The sequence below is a fragment of the Lacerta agilis genome, chromosome 4 (genome assembly GCF_009819535.1).
Source record: "Lacerta agilis isolate rLacAgi1 chromosome 4, rLacAgi1.pri, whole genome shotgun sequence".
NCBI classification, from domain to species: domain Eukaryota; kingdom Metazoa; phylum Chordata; class Lepidosauria; order Squamata; family Lacertidae; genus Lacerta; species Lacerta agilis.
The window spans coordinates 58,875,892-58,897,803 of record NC_046315.1 but is presented as its reverse complement, the minus strand read 5'-3'; the positions used below and the strand labels follow the sequence as shown (position 1 = coordinate 58,897,803).

The 21,912-nt window shown below is 39.3% G+C and overlaps 1 protein-coding gene across 8 annotated transcripts in view; it reads right to left on the bottom strand.

The window, feature by feature from the left end:
- The window catches only part of DMD (dystrophin), a 1,040,101-nt gene that overhangs the window by 173,131 nt on the left and 845,058 nt on the right, over positions 1–21,912 (bottom strand). For all 8 annotated transcript variants that reach the window (XM_033147196.1, XM_033147200.1, XM_033147197.1 and 5 more), the window contains one exon: positions 6,195–6,341. In XM_033147196.1, the coding sequence (XP_033003087.1) occupies positions 6,195–6,341 (147 nt within the window). The remainder of the gene's footprint in view (positions 1–6,194; positions 6,342–21,912) is intronic.

Here is a 21,912-nt window from a genome sequence, read left to right as displayed (position 1 = left end):
GAAAAGGGGAGAGTAGAGTTTGTAAATATAGTATAGTACAGGATATCACACTGACCTTGTATGTTTGAACAACATCAACAGCATAGAATCCATTCCCTAAACTCAAGTTCTAATTGTAAGTCATGTTTCATATGCTTCAGAACACATGTCTGAAAAATGCAGTGTTTCAAAAATGCAGTTTCAGAACTTAAAATGCATGTGCAAAACATACCCACTCCTCCTCACTTTAAGACCCAGGTATTATCAGTAGGAAACAGTGGTGGAGCTAGCTGTTCTGGCACCCAGAGCGGCGCACATGCTGTGCACCCAGGGGTGGGGCCATGGGGCGAGGCGAGCATCCCAGGGGGCGAGATGCCCATAATAGTACAATGAGACTCTGCCCCGTTCCTTACCCCTGGATTTAACACATATTGGCAGATTAATGTGTTGTGGAGATTGTATTAGTATTGGCAGTAGCAGCAGCAGGGGAAGACATTTGATTCTACATGATCAATCAGGCTCTTTATGCCTGGGAATGTGGTCTGCTCTTGCCCCAGAAACCTTGTCATACATTATTACCATTGCTGAAAAAGTTGGAACTGGGAAACTAATGACAACCCAATGAGTTGTTCTTTTCCCCTTTCTTTCAAAGCTTATATGCACTTACTCAGACACTGGCTGTGTTCTCATTTAATTTGACCCTAAGGGAATGGCAGTGTGAAGTAAGTTGTAATTCACATAACTTCCACCACTTAAAGCCTATCTCTGATGGGTGCAGTACTCTGCTGCAGTCTTCCCCTGAGAAACTCAAGGCAGGGGAGGGGAGGAGTGCAGTACTGACTTTCTCTTAATCAAAAAGAATAATACTGGAAGGAGATAGGGAGCCATTGCTAAAACAATAAAGAAAGCAACAACAACAACAAAAGAAAACATTAATTTGAATAAGAACAACCCACACACTTCTCCGTGATTATGAAAAAGAACAATAAGGTTGCTTTTAAAAAAGCGTTTCTTCTTTAGATCACAGCTCTATGTACCACATGGAAAACTGCTTTTGAAATTCAGAGGAAATTCAAAAGCACCTTATGATACACTGCACGAGGGAGCTGCTTTTCAGAGAATAAAAGGTTCTGCTTGGTAAGCACAAACTCTTATGTGTACCCAAAGGAGCTCTTATTGATCGCAGCCCCTGCTGGCAACTACTTTTTCTCTTGAGATCCATCAGCTCCTACTATACATGCCAGCAACAGAATCAAACAAAACCAGGGAACTGATGGTTGTTTCAGGTGATCGTTTATCAAATGATACCACATTTTCCTAGCACTTTTTCAGATCATATCTAATTCTATTTTATGTGTTGGTGTTCACAGTTGGTGTTTGGATACTGTTTATGGTTGTATACACTTGCCACCCTCTCCTGTCATACCACCACACCCTTTGAGAACCACTGATCTACCATGTCAGGGTCTGATCATAGGAACTTGCCCCTCGCTAAGTGAGCTGAATAGCTAAGTGGACATTTGGACATGGGTTTCCATAGCACCAGTCCAACATTGTATGCCCTAAACACTGTACCACACCACTGGCTGAAGACCTTACCCTGAGATTTACACTCAATATAACTACTGCAGCCTAAAATGAAATAGTTTGGAGATGCTTCTGACAGCCAGTGTGGTGAGTGGTTAGAATGCAGGACTAGGGGCACCAGGGTTCAAATCCCCACTCAGCAACAAAAACTCACTGGGTGACCTTGGGCCCATCACTGCCTCTTAGCCTAGCCTACCTCACAGGGTTGCTGTGTGGATAAAATGAGGAAGAGTGAGGTTATTTTAACCACAACAGGTGGTTTTGGTGAGGCAACAGCCCTGCCAAGCCAAATTAGGACTCCTGTGGGAACTACTTAACTCTGTGGAAGGGAAGTTTTGCACCATGGTGGTATTCAACTAAATAAATGCACAAGTGGAATGACTTCTGCTTGTGCAATGGGATTTCTCCCCTCTGCTTCCCCTGCACATGCCTTAAACCACCCCAGACGTGCTCCAGAGATTTGGGGAATTCCCCTAGAGCAGATGTAGACAGTGCACAGGGGGAGAATATTTGCCATTATGTTGAATATTACTCTATTGTTTTAGCAGCAGCTGAAGATCTATAGGACCTCACCCTATACGTACTACCATTACATACAGAATTCTCATATTCTGTCTTAGCCAATGAAATAGGTTGTGGTATGTGCTTGGTTGCAGTGCATGCATAGTGCTTACATGAGTTTCACACATTTGCAAATGTGCCCATGCCTTCCAAAAGGAGGGTGACTGCATGGCCCTCTGAGAATTTGGGACTAAAAATAGGTATCAGGTTGTATCCAAAGGCTCCCTTCTTCCAACGGAAGAAGTACTGTATTTCCATTTGAGAAAAGACTATTTCTGTTGGAGGAAGTTAACTCTCAGCTCCAATGTAAATGTTCACCTTAGGGCACATAAAAGCAGGCAAAACATTTCATCTCAAAAGTTATGCTTCTAACGGTTACTCATTTAACTCTAACAGAAAACAATAAAAGTCTTAAGTATTTCACCTTTTTTAACTTAGTTTCACAAAGTAACTGAATAAAAAAGACCCTCAGAAATCCAGCCCTTATACTTTATTTTTAATGAAAAAACACTATTATTGCAGTGCCACAAACCTTGACAGAAAATAGAATACTGTTAATTATGAATAAATTAACTAAATTAGTAACGTGAGACGGATATGCAATTAAATCATTGTTAACTGAGAACGAAACACAGCTACACACAGCTTAAGAATCAGAGAGCAACACATATGTTTATAGAATGCCATGCTACAGTAGGTTTCAACTGTAGCTCTTCAATAGTTTTAAATATATTTTAAATCATACTTCCTATTTAGGGTATAGAGGCTCCAGTACTTTGGCCACCTCATGAGAAGAGAAGACTCCCTAGAAAAGTCCCTGATGTTGGGAAAGATTGAGGGCACAAGAATGGGACGACAGAGGATGAGATGGTTGGACAGTGTTCTCAAAGCTACTAACATGAGTTTGGCAAAACTGCAGGAGGCAGTGAAAGATAGGCGAGCTCTGGTCCATGGGGTCACGACTGAATGACAACATTTAGGGTATAATATAAAGAGAGGTGCTGTTTAAATTTCACAAACAGAGAATTCAAATAGACAAAGTATCTGCCACTACTCAAATATCAGAAAGTAGCTGGAAACAGATTACTCCTCCATGCTTCACAGTTTGCTAAAAAGCCAGCATGCATATTTCCACATGGAATATGCTCCTTAGAGCCAAATATTAAGCTCACAGAAGTGGACATGGTGCTAACTGTAGAAGTCAAACTACATAATCAATTAATTCATTGATAGTCCATTCAGGAACCATGAAAACTGCGGCCATAGCAACAGCTCTGATTCTCAAGCAAATCACAAGAGCAATTTCTTAACTACTGGAACTAAAAGAGGATTTCAAGTTCTAAGAAAGATCAGAATCACCCTCTGCTGGGAAGATGAAACTTGCTTTTACTAATATAGATGTTTTGCTTCATGGTTTACAATACCTTTTAGCTTTTTATGCTTTTAAAAACTACAATGACTATCAACATTAAGCAGATTCAGGACCAAAGTTTATGTTTTAAAATATAATGGAGACCATTCAGGCAACATACAACTAACAAGTTTAATAAATAAGTATAAGAAAAAACACTGAAATTATCTCACTTTCTTGATCCAAAACACACAGAGAGATGCTACTACTCAAGATAGTTTAAACTAACTAACAAATCATGTTAAACACAAGAGAAAAATAATTTGAGTAAACATTAATTTTATACCTCTGCCACAATAACATGTATTTCAAATTGGGAAATAGAAATGTATGTGACAGAGAAGTAGCCTCTTTTATACAAGTTAATAATGCAAGGTATAATGCTTCAAAATATCCCCTGACCTATTTTCCTCTATTAGTTATCTGCAAGCAAATGGATGCTTAAACTGAAATATACAATTTCCTGTAATCCAGTCAGCAAACCTACTCAAAATAGCCTCCAGGCTCCTGACCCCTTATTGCTGGAATCCTGAGCACACACACACACACACACACACACACACACACACATACAGCAGCAGCAGCAGCAGCTGCCCTTGACAGACCACATAAATACATATTCCCAACTGCACTAAGTTACAGGGGCATGGCCACATGGATCTTGCTGAAGAATACTGAATAATCTATTTTGCACCCTTTGGACATGTGCATCTCCACATTCATATCCATGGACATCTCATGTCTACAGTTGCAGGTATCAGTCAGCTTATCTGAACACACTGGCATCCATAATCCAACCCCAGCCTACAGAATGTAGATTGTAAAAAAGGTGCCCTTTTAACCACATATTGCAGTATCCAGTGTAGGCATGCATGCAAGGAATAGCCACCCCACATACATAAAGCTCAGCTGCACAAGCAAACTAACTGTCAGGTGTATGCCTTTCAGGCAAACCAAGTCCATATACTCCATATTTGATATTTACTGATTGTGTAACAGAGAAATCTTATTTTGAGGCCGGGGAGGAGCAAAGTGGCAGATCCACTGCTACATCTGAATTCCTTATGGCTCATGATAATTTTATGCCAGGTCAACCCATGTTTGGGCCACTGAGGAGTGGGTGTTGGGATTTTCCATTCCACCTTTAGTTGCAGACATGGGATTGTTATGTGTCACGTAGCTGTTTACATTCCAGCACAGTTTGCTGGCATAAGCGGAACTTCCGCTGTATTGCTTTTGTTTTGACTTTCTCTCTGAGAAGGCAAGGAGAGACGACATGTTTCTTTGTCTTGATTTATTTTTAATAACCGTAGTTCATAGTATGTATTCACAAGCCTCTGCCAATTCTGTTGTGCAGTTTCCACTGCTAAGTATATTGTTCTCAAGTCTGGGAGGCCTGAGTCACTGATTTATGTTGGAGCCAGAGGTCGATGGATCTTTGCAGTGGCATGGCTGAGAAGGAGACGATCCAGCTGGCCTTTCGACCCCTGGATGCCGACAGTGGGCCCCTTGGGGAATCTGTGAAGCTAGTGATCCAGTGGATTCAAAGCTTCCTGTGCTGCACTCTCACCACAACCTCTCATTTCAGGGCTATCTGATTGCTATTGCTGGCAGGAAAACTTGCCAGCATTAGCTCTCCAGCCATCTTGGGGGCAGCTGTTGGCATCTGCAGGAGTAAAGCACCAAAACCAGCAGCACTCCTTTCCACCAACAGAAATGCAACTACGGACAATCCTAAACCACTCAGCCATCAACACTGGAATGTGTATGTAGGACTGTGCTGCAACAGTATCATGTGTTCATATACAATCAAGTTAATATGTAGATTCTGCACGTGATGTTAAAGGAATATACTGTATATAGTCTTTAAGCTCAGTCTATGTCTAATTCGCACTACAGCCTTTACCCATTTTTTTTTAAAAAAACCTGCTTCTATTTTATAAGGAAAACTTAATTATCCTTTAAAAGGAAAACCACCTTTTTGATAAGCTTAATAGCTTGATCAAACTCTGCCAATGACCACAATGAATATAATGCTCTGTAATTTTGGATTTGATTCTACTGATGTAATCTCAATGCATGCAAGGTGGAAGGCACCATTAAACTGCTTGTAGAAAAGGGTACTGTTTAAAATTAATGTTCCCAGGAATTGTTTAAAAGAGAACAGAGAATGGATTGAAGCAGTGAAAGTAAATGCAAAGCTCAGTCTTCCACATGCAATAAAATATATTCAAAGGAAGGAAGTGGGAAATTAAACCATTTTGAGAAGGATGGAAAGCATACAGAAATTACACCTTATGTAAAGCAACGGCCCAGAGTAAACTGAGGATGTGCAGTAGCCACAAGCGTCTCTTCACCAAACAGATGTTGCTAATTATACAACCAGCACTACTTGCATGTAGCAGCTTGTTGGTGAATGGGTGCTAGGAACTGAGTTTCTGCACATGGTTTCTGATCCAGTTAATGATACACGTGTCAAAGCCTATGGTATATTTTATGTATTTTATTCAGTTCCAAGCAACTATTCATGCTGGGCAAGAAGAACACGAGTGAAATACAATGTTTTGCTAGAAACATTCGAGATTACTTATTATAAAACAAATTTCTTACCTAAGACAGTCATTTTTAGGGTTAGGGTTATGTTATACAATATTACCTGCAGGAGTTTCCATCTTCCATTCAAGTCTTCGAGGCGGTTGAGGGTATATGGGGAAAGCTGTATTTCAGAAGAGGTAAACTGATGAGCTAGGTCATTAACATTGTTCACGTTCTCTTTAAGAGGTGCAATTTCTGCTTGGTAAACCTGTGTAAAAAACAGATAAACCCAAAATGTTAGTAATGGCATTTTAGATTGAATAAGCTCTTATAACAATTTACAGCAGAACATAGGGTCTTATTTGGGGTTCCTAGCATCACTTCACAGAAACCTTGTTGCCTTAGTCTAGTACTTGGAGCCCGATATAAACCCTTAAAATAGACCAGCAGTAAGTTAATAGTGTTGCTGCATAAATACTTCAGCATCACATGGTGCATTGGAGGGCAATTCCAAATCTTTTCCAAGGTAGAAAAGTTATGGTGAGGGCATTACAAAGAGAGAAAAGTGAGGCTACCTACAGCTTAGTGGTATCATCATAAGAGGTATGGAAGTGGCCCCATTTGCTTGGTCCCACCACACATTTTAAATGAGATGCTTGGACGTAGCAGGTGGTGACAAATTTGAAAAAGAACCAGACAACTCTGGAGGACACTGCAATCAGCCACATAAATTAAATGTCTATAGAAATGTCCGTGTCCTTTTAAAACTGGCTACAGAGATTCATGGCAATACATACTGAGATAATACCAGGCTTGGCTTATGGACTTAAGAAGATATTGAATAATTTGATTTTCTATATTAATTTTCTTTCATCACAACATTTACAGATTTCATTTTCTACTTTTATTTGCAGAGGTGAAATGGGTTTTGCACTGGACTAAGCTCTGTGTTCCTCCCTACTTTTGATATCTATAACAGTAAGACTCAGGTCTTCTTTTGTTGACCAAATAGGAAAGAGAAATGGAGCGGAATAAGTATAGTCGCATGATACAGATGATAGCTTTTATTTCTGGTATGTTAAACATTGATTAACACAAAACATAAAGCAAGATTCTGTCAAACTGCCAAGAAGCCAAAGCTATCCTGGGTTTTGAAAGAGTTCAGAAAACACATTCCCTGCTGCTAAACAGTGAGAAATTCTAGCACCAATGTTACCAAAGTTTAGCGTGGGAGGTAGCTTTGTAACAATTTTTTTGTTTCCAAATAAACAAGTAGATTCTAATAAGAGGAAAATACACACTACTACTCCCATTTCTTGTCCCCCCTTCCCCCGCCATTCCCAGGGTCAACCCTCAGCTAAAGCCACCTCTCTTTTCTCTGATCCTCTCCATTCAAAACTCCAAACTGCACAAACACTGCTTCCACATTTTTTACTGGGAAGTAATTATTTAAGAAAGATGCCCCATGCACAACTGATGTAAGCCAAGTGTATTTTGTACTTGTACCTTAGAACAAAATGTCAAGTGTGAAATCACCCTAAGATCCATTTGAAATTAGATGACGCAACATTCCTTTGAGTTACAGGCCAACATATATTTCACTTTATGGGGCCTACAATTCACTCATCCTCATCCTCATCTCCTTATCATCCTCATCATCATAATCAATGAATCTATGCCCTGCCTTTCTAAAAATACATGCTCCTTCCTATGATCCAATTGCGCTTGGACCATCACATCATAACTGAAAAATATGAATGTACTGCTAATGTCTCCTTCCAGAACGCACCTTAATAAATAACCAAAATATTTTTAATTGTCTTATTTTTTATAATGAATATTTCTTATGGAATAAGTAGATCCATTTTATAACTTTGAGAAAGCAGTGCTTTTGCAGTACAGATACCTTTACAACAACCATCTTTCATTTTCAAAGACTGAAAATGCAATCTGAATAAAAATCTGTCAGGAACAGTATACCTGTACCTGGCTATATATATCATGATGGGGGAAGGGACCAGATAACATTTGACAATTTCTTCTAGTCATACAATCCAATTTACACTTAAGCAGATGAACTATTTCCTTTTCATAAATCGACTTCCATTTACTTACCAGTGTTCTTGATGAAATATACAGGATTCCAAAAGTAAGTAAAACATTGACATAGAGCTAGGTAAAATTGAGATACTCCTGACCATAAGACGCACCTCATTTTTAAAGGGGGAAAACCCAGGGAAAAATATTTTTTTTCTGGTTTTCCTCCTCTAAAAGGCTGGGAGGAGGAGCAAAGGAGGCTCACCCCTTGTCCCCATCTCCCTTTAAAAAAGCGGGCATAAGCCGCTCTGAAGGGGCGCCATGCACCCCTTCAGAACAGCACATCCCCGCTTGCTTTGAAGGGAGCTGGGGACGAGGGGTGAGCATTCAGATAACAAAATGCACACGAAAGCTTACACCCAGAACAAACTTAGTGGGTCTCCAAGGTGTTACTGGACAATTTTTTATTTTATTTTTATTTTTCTGACTGCGTCAGACCAACAAAGCTACTTACCTGAATGTAGTGTACAGCATTTTCCTTAGCACTAACACTGATTTCAACCACTTTATCCTTGCCTACACACTTCTTAAAGGCTGTTTAATTTATAAAATTAACTAGTATACTGCCATATCACATGCAATACAGAGCAAGGGATCAACTGATCAAACCCTTACTAGCAAATTTGCCGGGGAAATCTGAAGCCTCCCATATTTCTGAAGGATAGGTCAAATGATATTACACTGACTGTGGCAAAGTTTCTTTCGGAGGTCGCAAGAAACAAAGACCATCATGCTCTATACATAACAAAATGACTACCTCGGTCTCTTTCGCCTGTTGTTTAACAGTATCTTGTTTTGAAACTGTTTTGTGGGTCTATAGACCACAATAAAGATAGATATGTACTTCCACGTACCCATTTCAACAAGTGCAGTGATAACTGTAGAACAATGCATCAGAATCGTCCCATTATGGTCCTTATTTTGCACCTTAGTTGATTTTTTGATTAACAAAGTATGGGAATATGCTAAAGTAACTCCTATGACATAAGTACCTGTATTAAGACCTGTGTACACCAAAGTCAGCAGACATTTACAAATGTCCAGGAAATATTTTTTATTTTTTCTTGTGGCATGAGCCCATCTTTCCAAATTTGGAAAAAAAAGTCTCAAGTCCCTGGGAATTACTGAAAAATAACTAGTAAATAAGCTTATTTCAATGAGAATGAATGGCTCATTATGTGCTTTTCCAGCACCAGGGACTTCCCCTTATGAAATCGGTGACTCCAATTGCAGCAAATAATAGTAGATGCTCAATTCACTTTCTCAGTTTCTTAGCCCTTCTTTTTCCCAGCCACATGTGCATCAACATGATAACAAGTCAAATGCAGCATTCAGATACTCAATCCAAATTATTCAGTTGAGTCCTATTGTAACATTTCCCCACCTGCAATAATAAAATTGCAGCGCTATCCCCATACATGGCATTTTGAAAATATACTTTGGATAGATCCAGTGCTGCATACTCAGTTCCTTCCAATAAATTTCTTTTCATATGTAGAACAGTAATAATAAAATTATGTCTTCAGTGTACACAGATAACATTGTATTTTTATTTTCTTAAGTTGTTTCTTTTAATGTACTTTGAAATGAAATTATTCTATTTCATTTATGCTCTTACCAAAACACTATCAATTGTCCTGCACAATGGGAATGCTTATAACTGATTAAAATGTGTAGAATTGTTAAATCTATCCAACATTAATGATTTCCAAGAAATGACTTCTGGAAAAGAGTGGAAGGTAGGCTTGCTTTCCAAATATATTTTCCCACCATACTTTTGCCATACTAGAGAGAAGTAATGTCAGAGATCCCAAGAAAATGCTAATTTTACAGCTAATTACAAAGTCTCTATACTGATTGTTGTTAAAAGTAACATAGAAAACCTTTTAAACATTTCCTATTTTGAAAACAGGAGTGCATGTTTTCCAATTATCACAATATACCGGTATGCTAAAAGCAATTTCAGTGTTCTAAATGCTGATCTGTATATAGTCAAAATGGCTCCATCCACATACAGTCATACCTCATGTTACGATTGCTGCCGGTTACGTCTTTTCAGGTTGCGCTCTGCACGAACCCGGAAATACCGGAATGGGTTATTTTCGGGTTTTGGCGCTTTGCGCATGCTCAGAAAGCCAAATTACATCATGCGTGTGCGCAGATGAGCCGCTGCATGATACGAACGCTGTGGGTTGTGGACGTGCCTCCATCACGGATTAAGTCCGCAACACAAGCGCCCACTGTACAAGATAGATAGATAGATAGATAGATATAGATCAGCAGGCTTTGGATTTGCAGAAACACACACACACACACACACACACACACACACTGAGCAACTTCCCCCAAGTGTGAGGCCTTCGGAAAGGCTTTTTTAGTGGTGGCTCCATGTCTGTGGAATTTCCTTCCCATTTAGCTGCATCTTGCTTCTATAACAGCTACATCTTGCTTCTATATTGGAGGAGGGATGTGATGAAGAATTGTTAGCTGATTTTTTTACAGATCGATTTTTATGAAATTAAAGAACAATTTAATGCTGCCTTTTTTCTTTTATTGTACAGTGATCTAAAATCATGAGGGACTTTTTCCTGAAGTCCTTGCCCTCTGATTAGATCAGAAGGTTCAATTGAAATCCCTGCTTAAAAGCCTTCTTGAATGACTGGGCTCAAGAAATGAATTGCACACAGCCAACTCTCTGAATGTGCTATTTCATCAATGGGACATGAATGGCTGTTTGACCTTTTAAAGTAAAAATGCCCTTTTTGCATCTCAATAGGTTTCTTATGTTTTTCCAATGAAACTTCAGAATGACTTCACTGAGCTTTGTCAAAGGCACCTAGATAGCTGTCTTACATTTGCTATTTTGCTGCTATTTAATGGAGTCATGATGTAATTACACAACATGCACTCATAACATGCACCATAATTTTACATAGACGCATCAATGATTGAGTGTTTGCATGAACAATTTATAAGCGATATAATGTGTGATATAAGGTACTGTGATATAATGTGTCAGGAAGGATTTCAGGCATCATGGACCCAAGTTGTTAGTTGTATTCCAAATTAATATAATAATATGGGCAGCCAATGCAAGCACAGAGATGTGCTACTGGTGGTCTGTTGCATTTTGCATCAGCTGCAGCTTTCACACCAGATCCAAAGATAGCCCTATCAAGAGCACACCTATGCAGACACCCTCATGTATTAAGATCACTGTACAATAAAAAAGGCAGAATCACATTCCCCCAGTTCAGCTCTTGATACATGTCATCTAAGGAAATCAGCCCTGAGTGCTCACTAGAAGGACAGATCCTGAAACTGAGGCTCCAATATTTTGGCCACCTCATGAGAAGAGAAGACTCCCTGGAAAAGACCCTGATATTGGGAAAGATTGAGGGCACAAGGAGAGAAGGATGAGATGGCTGGACAGTGTTCTTGAAGCTACCAACATGAGTTTGACCAAACTGCGGGAGGCAGTGGAAGACAGGAGTGCCTGGCGTGCTCTGGTCCATGGGGTCACAAAGAGTCGGACACAACTAAACGACTGAACAACAACAACAAAAGGCAAAATCAGTCTCAAAAGTGTGCCTTGAAATGGATCAGCAAAATTGATATCCTACAGAAACCTCTGCAGCTGCTCTGCCATCACTTTCTGCACCACCTTACCCAAGAAAGGGCATTCATAACTGGATAGTAGTTGTTGTAAACCACAGTCCTGGAAGGGCTTCTTCAGAGGTGAATGCACTGCTGCCTGTTTAAGGACAGTAGGCACAAGTCCACTGCATAGGGACGCATTAACAATCTGGACCGTGCTGGTCAGTTGCAACTGCCACCCCCATTGGTTTTTCACTTGCCAAGATGGACAGAGGTTAAGACAGCAAGAAGTGAATCACATTACAGTCAAACCTTGGTTGTCGAACGTAATCTGTTCCAGAAGACCGTTCAACTTCTAAAATGTTTGACAACCAAAAACTGAAGGTGGAAGCCTCAATACAATAGGGAAACTCAAAACAGAAGCCGCGTCAGATGTCCGGCTTCCGAAAACCATTCAAAAAATGGAGCAGTTACTTCCGGATTTTCAGCATCTGGGAGCTGAAACGTATGACAACGGAGGCATTCAGGAAACCAAGGTTTGACTGTACTGCAAGGGTCCTGTCCATATCATCAGGCTACATAAACTGAAATCAATTCCACAAAGTATGAAAATGTGCTGCATTGGACACCTCAACTTGATGCTGATGGCAACCCTGTTTTACATCAGAAGAATTTCTGTCCAAAATTTAGGTCAATAACAATGCTGCTAATAGATCCTAAGAATACTCCCTTGCTCCCTTGAAACAAATGAAGTATACTTCTAAGTCAACTGGCTTAGTATTTGGGGAATACTTCATTCTATCCATTAAACGCACTTTGATCCTGCCTTTCTATCTCAAATGGCAACCTTGAAGGTTGTTGTTGTTCAGTCGTTCAGTCGTGTCCGACTCTTCGTGACCCCATGGACCAGAGCACGCCAGGCACACCTATTCTTCACTGCCTCTCGCAGTTTGGCCAAACTCATGTTAGTAGCTTCGAGAACACTATCCAACCATCTCATCCTCTGTCTTCCTTAACCAAGCAAGCAAATACCTTCACTTAAGTTAAAACAACAACACTGAAGCAGAAATGTCTTGATTTAACATTTACTGGCAAAACAGAAATGTCAGCTGAACTATCCCATGTGCAGAGGCTGTGCAATGCTACCAACAAGCTTGATCCCACATACTGACCCCATCCTTAGAGCAATAGCTGTTCTTTTTCTTTAAAATAAAATATGCATAGCTAAACACATGTTCTTATTTCATTTGTGAGAGCAAACAAAAACTTTTTTCTCATTAAATGTGAATCAATTATTTCTTCATTTTTTTTAGTCTTTAGACTTGTGAAACTTGATGCAGTTGCCAATATTTATGCATTCATTATTTCAAAAGGGAGTTTATATTTGCATGATTTTGTGGCTCCTGGGAAGAAGGCACTGCTGAAACAAAAATGAATTAAGTTTTCATCTTATTTACCATTAGAAACTCAAAATGGTTAAGGATGGATAATTTCTTAGTGAGATCAAGAATACCTAAGCCTTTAGAACTCGCAGTTCATTTTAAGTTTTGAAGGGTGTATAATATTCTATCTCCCTAATATTCTATCAAAATGTTATTATCCGTCTATGTTTAAAAAATGCTTTCCCCCTATATGTTTATTATATAGCCTCATTTCTCAGCAAAGTGGAGCCAAATGTCATGATTATAGGTTTAACTGCATTTCTATTTGTTTACTGACACATTACAGAAACATAGAACATGGAGATGGCATACGAAACTATTATCCCTTATACTTGGGAAGACAACCAATTAAATAATTTTAAATCTTTTAACAGATTGGCTGATAATTATTAAATGTAAATATATGTATGTATTTCGAAAACCTTCATCTCACAGGCATCTCATTTTATGTACACAAATCAACACATTTAAATAAACATTCAGTCATGTCTTTGATTATCCACATAGGACCCGTTGACTGCCAGCAGACAGCAAGGGAAGGATGGGCTGAGTTAGATCCACCTGCTCAGTGCCACTGCCTCGCCTCAGAGATGCTGTGAAGCATCCTCATACCCCCAGGTATAGGGCAGTATATCAAATCAATCAATCAATCAATCAATCAATCAAGCTGCCTTGTATGATATGAGGGGAGAAGAGGGGCAAGAGTCTGAATAATCTTGGTTCCCTACCACTGAGCTATGATTTGAGTGGGTGTTTTATTTTGGAAATCTTTTCTAAGCCTCTTCAATAGCCTCATAGGGTTATAAAGCAGGATATTAGTATTATAAATAAATACACAAATACTTGGAACAGCAAGATTTATCATGTATTATTTTCTTGTATGACAACTGAATGACAAACCCAGATGTGTTAGTTTAATAGGAAAACGGGGGGGGGGGGGCCTCGCATTACGTTTATCTCGTTGAATCTCTGTAAAACTTGGAAATGCAACAGGAAACAAGAGGACATATGTGCATTCCCCAACTTAAAGCCAATATTCAAACACATACATTTCAATATACTAACTTCCACAAGCTGTAAAGGTGAACAAGGAATACTTCTTACAACTTGACTGAGATGAACTAAAGATCACAAAGGCTGTGAAGTGTGTCAGAGTTGAAAATATGAAACTACTGACATATGACAGCAATCCTTAGAAGATTTTTATGAAAAATTGATCAGTGAAGTGCAATCAGGGAGATCATTAAGAAATGCCTGCACTCAACATCCTCCCACTAACACAGCTTGCTTTGTATATAAGAAACTGAAATAAAGATAAAACACTAATCACTGAAATAATTGTTTATATATCTCTGCACTGTGCATTTTAAAGATGGGTGTGTTTTATTGTTTATAACATGGTTACTCCTCTGGAATTTGCTGCTAGAGGTTTTACTGTCATTTTACTTTACTTAGAGTGCTTTTATTATGTGCCTGGACAATTTTTATAACACCCTTAGGGGGAGCGAGGGCTGCTACTACAGAGGCTCTTGTGAGCAATTCACGGAGGCTGGACATTAAGAGGAAGTGTGTGTGTGCGTGTACGCACACCAGAATTTTAGCAGCTGTTTCCCTTTCCCAGTCCCTCCACCAGCCACAGGAAGATGCTTCTGAGTTGCAGGATGGTCTGTCATAAAATATTTACAATCCACAATCAAACTCTAAAGGAAGACTGATAACCGGATTATGGAACTGCTTTCTATCAACTGTGTCTTCCTATGTACCTGCATAACAATTAAAATATATCTTGTATCTTTAAACTATGTACCTGCATCACAATTAAAATATATCTTGTATCTTTAAACATGGCTTTGGTCAATTGCCAATCCTAATAAGCAGAAGCACTAGTGTCAACTTGTGTACTTAGCAGCCCAGTAAACTGATCATTATTAGCTACATTCACATTTATTACATATTTATATATAATGCTTTCAAATACATGTATCAACTCTCATTACTATTCTATTCCATCCTTTTAAAAGTTAAACTGTTTTAAACCCAGTTGGATTGAAAACTTAAATTGTGAACTCTTCAGAGCGGCATGTATCAACTTTGATGAGAAATAGTTCCAAGCCTTAGCAACTGCATGACAACCAGAACAGAACAGTTACAGTTGTGTTTGTATTTGAATGGATTTTGCTTTCAGAAGGGCTAAGAAGCAGATCTGGTGTAGCAGACAAACAATGTTGACAATATGGACTTTGGTACTTTACTCTGCTACAAACTTTGGGCCTAGGGAAAAGGAGGATAGACATCCTTCACAGTGCTATTTTTCTAGAAAAAGAGGTGCCGGAACTCACAATGAATGCTTTCCTCGTTCTCTTATAATGGCAATGACACCTACCTAAGTACCAGAACTGAGTTCTAGTGAGTTCTGGCTAGAAAAAAACCTCGGATCCTTCCTCCTATCCTCATCTATATTAAGATTTTTATTTTATTTTGGCTATGCTACTTTCGCATCCCAACGGTGTTCTGGATCCTATGGGATAGGACGGTGCTTGTCCATGTTTCTTGTTTCTACTTATGCTGTGAGGCAGCACTCCGGGCTTCTCCCTCAAAACACCCTCACAAACACCCCTGTTTACAAGTCCTGGTCACGCTTGGAATATATGTGATACTCTGTCATATCCTAAGAGAAAATAAAATAACAGCCTTGTTTCTCCTAAATGATAACAAAATCCCCATGAGATCAAATCCCTCAGGCGACGAGATAGTGAGCTAACTGAAGATTCCACTGGCTTCCCAAGATAGGAAAACTTTCCCAGATCCTATTGCAATATCCAGTAAAAGGAAGTGGCTCTTTTCCACTAGAAATAGGTACCTGACCAACAGTTCAAATAATTTAAAGTACTCTATGGCACACCAGGAGATGGAAATGGCAACAAACCAGAACAGCCTAATTATCCGAATTGGGAAAGTGCCTGACAAATACAGAAAGACTACACTGGTCTCTCAGGAGTGTAGTATGTATTGACCCAGCAAGTTAATTAGGCACATGATGAAATGGCAGGAGATAAATGAGGGAGAAAAGGCTTTGTGATGGATTGACGTATGAAGGATGTGGCAGCCAATTAGGTTTTATGCCAGAATGATCAACAATGGATGCAGTGGCTGCTACTGAAATGCTCAAGACAAAAAACATAGAAAAGAATTGGATTTTGTATTATACTTTTATGGGAGGCCTCCAACGGAACCATTTAAGAATCTTATGAATGACATTTCTAAGCTCTCTGTGATGGCAGGTTAATATTAGGAATCAGCTTAATGGCTATTCCAAAATGTAGGGGACAATTTCCACCTGTTACATTATGTTGTGTCATAGACATGTATAAGAGCCTAGAAGGAGTCCAAGATGATAAAGAGCTAGAAAACAAGTGTGTGGTGAATGTTGTGACAAATACAGAACACATGCTGTGTTTTGGGTCAGAGGGAGAAAAATCTCCTATTGGGTTGAAATACAGTGTTCAATCATAGTATCTGTAAGATCAGAGATTACAGGAGACAAAGAATCAAGAGATTCCCCTCACCTTGCTGGAACAGTATAAGGCAGCTTCCAATGTTTCAGAGTAGAGGGCCTTAAGCAACCCAAGAATGCCAGTGTATTCTCATTTGCCCACATTTTGCAACTGTCAAATCAGGACAATAAATATATTCTAACTTTCAGATTAGAATCCATCTCATGGCCAAAAAAAGATTCTAAACATAAACCTCCACATGATAATCTATTCAGCAATTTAGACAACAGGTCTCCCTAAGCATTGTAATAATAACTAATTCTTAATTATTTTATTTAAAAAATGCCTTGCTTCAGTACTTATACTACTATACAGAATTAAACTTCAAAAACACATGCTGAACAAAATCTGCTACCACTAACTGTAAAGTCACAACTGTTTGCATATGGGCTGAATTTCAAGCCTAGAAGTGCCTGTGTTGGAACCCTTGCTTTCATCAATGAAACTATGGTTCTCTGAGGTATTCCTAATATGGTGTGGCTGAAATTCCATATGCACATATACGTTACTACTACAACTGCACCCTCATATATTTGTCCATAAACATATACTGGTACACTAAACTTTCTTTTTAGAAATTCAGGTAGTGAGGAATCCGTCAAAGTCATTGACACTTTTTTTTGGAACTAATAAGCCAGGCATAGGCAAACTTGGCCCTTCAGATGTTTTTGGACTACAACTCCCATCATCCCTAGCTAACAGGACCAGTGGTCAGGGATGATGGGAGTTGTAGTCCCAAAACATCTGGAGGGCTGAGTTTGCCTATGCCTGTGCTAAGATCTCTGAGGAAAATGACAATAGAGTTCTTAATATGTGGTGGGAGTGTAAAAAGGTAAAATTGTTTTGGGATGAAATATATAATGAATTGAGAAAAATGTTAAAGTATAATTTTGCCAAAAAACCAGAGGCTTTTTTATTAGGCATTACAGGCACAGAAATTAAAAAAGAAGATTTAAAAAAAATTCAGTTTGCAGTGACAGCGGCCAGAATCCTAGTGGCACAAAAATGGAAGCAAGACCTACTACCAACAAAAGAGGAATGGATAATGAAATTAACAGAGTACACAGAGTTAGATAAAATGACAGGAAGACTTTGCGAACAGCGAGACCAAAAATTCATAAGAGACTCGACTAAATTTACAAATTATCTGAAAGAAAAAATTCAATTAAATACGTTAATAGGACTATAAGAAGCTTTGTAGTTACAGAAGAAATATTGTTGTAGAATGAAATAAGCAATAATGATGTTAAATATGAATAGTAAAGCAATGATAGATTTAAGAGGTATAAAAACAAAAAGAGAAATAATTTTTGAAACCAGAAGGAAGGATTGAGGGAAGAGTTCTTAATAATTTGTTCTGAATCAGAAAAAATGTGATAGGAAAAGAAAGAGAGATATTTAAGGAAAAGAATCCATGAGTTGAGCATTCCAGACAGCTCTATGTTCATTATACTCTTTACTTCATATACTTCCAAACTAAACTAATTACTCTGTTAGCTTGATACATTGATTTTATTTCACTCCCTGACTTGCTTATGTGCAGTAGTTACTTCACAGATATGGTATCTGCATACCTGATAGCTCCAGCATCAAAATAAATCCCTTGTGTACATAAGAATGACAGTGCTGAAGTTATTGATAAAAGTGTTCCCTTTAAAGATGTATTGGGAGGCCACCACTTTTAGAAAAAACCCCCAATGTAATTACTTTTTTTGGAAAAAGAAATTGATTATATTATTCGCTTTTCTAGATAAACTTTTATTTCCTTTATATCATTATAATAGCTATCATAAAGCCTTGGCGGTCAGTCAGTCAAGATATGTAGGCAATGTAGCACATTTCAGTAATATATTCATCTTTAGTAAAATAAAATGCTGACAGTTCTCCAATTCTTAAAGGCCCTAAACCAACCAACCAACCAAACAAACAAATGCTTACTCATATTTTCCTTCTTCCTTGTTCTCAATCCTTTTCTGCTCCTGACACAGTCAGGCTGTGCTATTTCCAGCTGCCCCTCTCTGCCTGACCTTCTCTCTCACTCACCCAATATTCTATTCAACCTCCTCTCCCCTTAATTCTCTCTCACAGCTCCATACAGAACATGTGCATGGGGACACCCTTATTTTATTTATTTATGACTTGCTTCCCATAAAGCATCCCGAAGCGATTTAACAATAACCACTCAAAATAAAAACACATATAACATAAATTTCACTTTCAAAAACAGATACACACTAGGAGAAAAAAGTCTACTTAAAAAGCTTGTTGGAAACTGAAGCTCTTCCATACGCACCCAAAAGATAATGCAGAGAGTGTCTCTCTGTTATGTCTGATTATGACTACAAAAATGCGTTCTTAATAAAAGCACTACTATTCAGCAAAACAACAACAACAACAACAACAACAAACTCATACTAGACAGTCCCTTTGATCTAACTCAGCAAACCAATTCCCCAAAGACATAGCACAGATGTAGAAATCTTCCTGGAATAATCGCTCCCCACATCAAATGGGGGGCAACATTTGCGTGGTTGCGCGCAGCCCCTTGAGCTCCTAGGCGGCATTTGGTAGTTCGTACTGGGAGCGCCTTCCCCCAGGAAGGATTCCTGGGATCTCTGCCTACCCCAGCTAAGCACCCAATCCCGCCTGGGGGAGGCGTTGCCAGAGGATTGGCCAGGTAAGGGGAGGAACTACCTAGCCCACACAACAGAAGGTGTAGCTTACCAGGAAGCAGCAGTCGGGCTCCAGAGCTTCTCTCACCCTCCACTCCCTCAATTAATGTTATTGGGTATTGGGGGGAGGCATTGACCATACGCCGAGAGGTTGTCATTGCTCTCCCCCACCAGTGGCAGCAAAGGGGGGGCCGGGCTATCTGCTTGAACATATGTTCTCCAGAGCTAGCCCAATCCCTGCACATTCTGGATAACCCTGCAGTTTCCCAGATCCATGGCTGGGCGCTGGGAAGGATAAACGTCCAATGCCTGAGCCAAGGTCTCCCTACATCTGAATCTTAATAAAGTTGTGGCCAATTTTAATCCCACAGCACGCTGTCTTGTGTCATTATTGTGCTCAGGGGTCGCCTGGGGGTTGGGGGACTCCGCCTGTCCACGCATAAACCAACCCAGGAAGTAAAATGCACAGCACTTGTCAACATGCCAGAGTTTCTTGCCAAACATTTAACTTTTCAGAAAATTAGCCCTTTCTTTGTTTTAGCAGGAAAGTGAAAATAACCATACTCGAATTACAAAAAGTGCACAAGCAATTTATGATAGTCATACAACTGTCCTGTTTAAAATGACAACAACAAATGTGTGAATTGCCTTTAACATGAGTCTCCATGTAATCTGAAAACATACCATTAAAATAGCTAAAATAGTTTTTAAAACAGTAGAAAAAAAAACTAAAGATAAACTTAAAAACAATTCAAAATGAACACCCAAGGCAGAGAGACCTCTTCATCTAGCCGGAAAGGCTTGTTGAAAGAAAATTGTCTTGAACTGTTTCCACAAACTCAGTTGGTCTCTAAGGTGCTACCGGAAAGAATTTCCTATTTTGTTTCCTATTTTGTTTCCACAAAGTGCAGATAGTGGATGTCTGTCATATCTTAACAGAAGTGCCGTTCCACAAAACAGGAGCAGCTCCCTAGCATTTGGATTAACGTTTAACTGGCGACTAACAAAATAAAACTTGGGTTCCAGTCTCACATCTATTATGGATTAATTACGTTTCACTGTCACCCAGTCTCAGTTCCTGATCTGTAAAATGGACCACTTCACAGAGCTGGTTGCATTGTTTGGACTGCAGTCACTTTGCACTTGTACCTAGCTGTAAATTTTGTGAATTTATATATATATATATATATATATATATATATATATATATATATATATATATATATATATATACACACACACACATATAGCAGTTGTTTTAAATTTGGGCAGAGCAATTCAATATCCCCCTTACGCTGGGTGGAGGTATTTGGATTATTATTATTTCTGGATGTTTTTAATGTTTGATGTTTTATTATTGTTTTATCTGAGTGGGAAGCTGCCCAGAATGGTTGGGGCAACCCAGCCAGATGGATGGGGTATCTTCTTCTTCTTCTTCTTCTTCTTCTTCTTCTTCTTCTTCTTCTTCTTCTTCTTCTTCTTCTTCAGTGTGGTGTAATGGTTAAGAGCGGTAGACTTGTAATCTGGGGAACCGGGTTCGCGTCTCCGCTCCTCCACATGCAGCTGCTGGGTGACCTTGGGCTAGTCACACTTCTTTGAAGTCTCTCAGCCCCACTCACCTCACAGAGTGTTTGTTGTGGGGGAGGAAGGGAAAGGAGAATGTTAGCTGCTTTGAGACTCCTTTGGGTAGTGATAAAGCGGGATATCAAATTCAAACTCCTCCTCCTCTTCTTCTTCTTCTTCTTCCACAGGAGTCAGCATGAGTGTTGTTGACAGGATGTTCCAAAATGGGGTGTTCTCAAGGCAGAAGTGGGCAGGGGCTGAGCTGGCCCAGGATCCATCTTATTGCTGTTGCACAATAGTATAGAGCTCAACTTCTGTGCCAGCATGGGGCTTGCATGGTGACTGGCCTGTTTCAAGTCATCAGCCTGCCCCTGCACCTTCTGCTGCAACTGCCATGACCAGCAGGACTACAAGGCCTGATGGCGGGAGAGTTTAGGATTAGACCCTAAAACTCACCTAGACACTCTTATAGAGTAGATAATGGGCCCATATACAGCAAAAAGACAGACAAACAGACAGACAGAACACTTTTAGGTTCTAACGTTTTTTCCCTACTTTCATGAGTTAACCAGTAAGCTTTTTAAAACCTTTTTTGCTCCAGTGCTGAACTTTTGGAACAGATTAGAAAGGAACAGAGAACCTTTATGTGACTATGAGTCAGTTCACCCAGCACGCTAACAAAAGCCTAGTCAAAGATCAGTACCACTAGAAAGCCATATTCTGTTCCTCTACGTCCAGTCAAAGCTTGCACTGAAATCAGCAGGGCATGCCCATCTGAAGCAAAAGTTTAGCTTTATGTTATATATGGATAGATAATATTAGCTTTATTCTTGTTTTTAATCCTATCCAAGTTCTAATATTTCAGAAGGCATACTTTGAGCGGCTGTGCTGCTTAACCCTCTGACTTAAGGGGG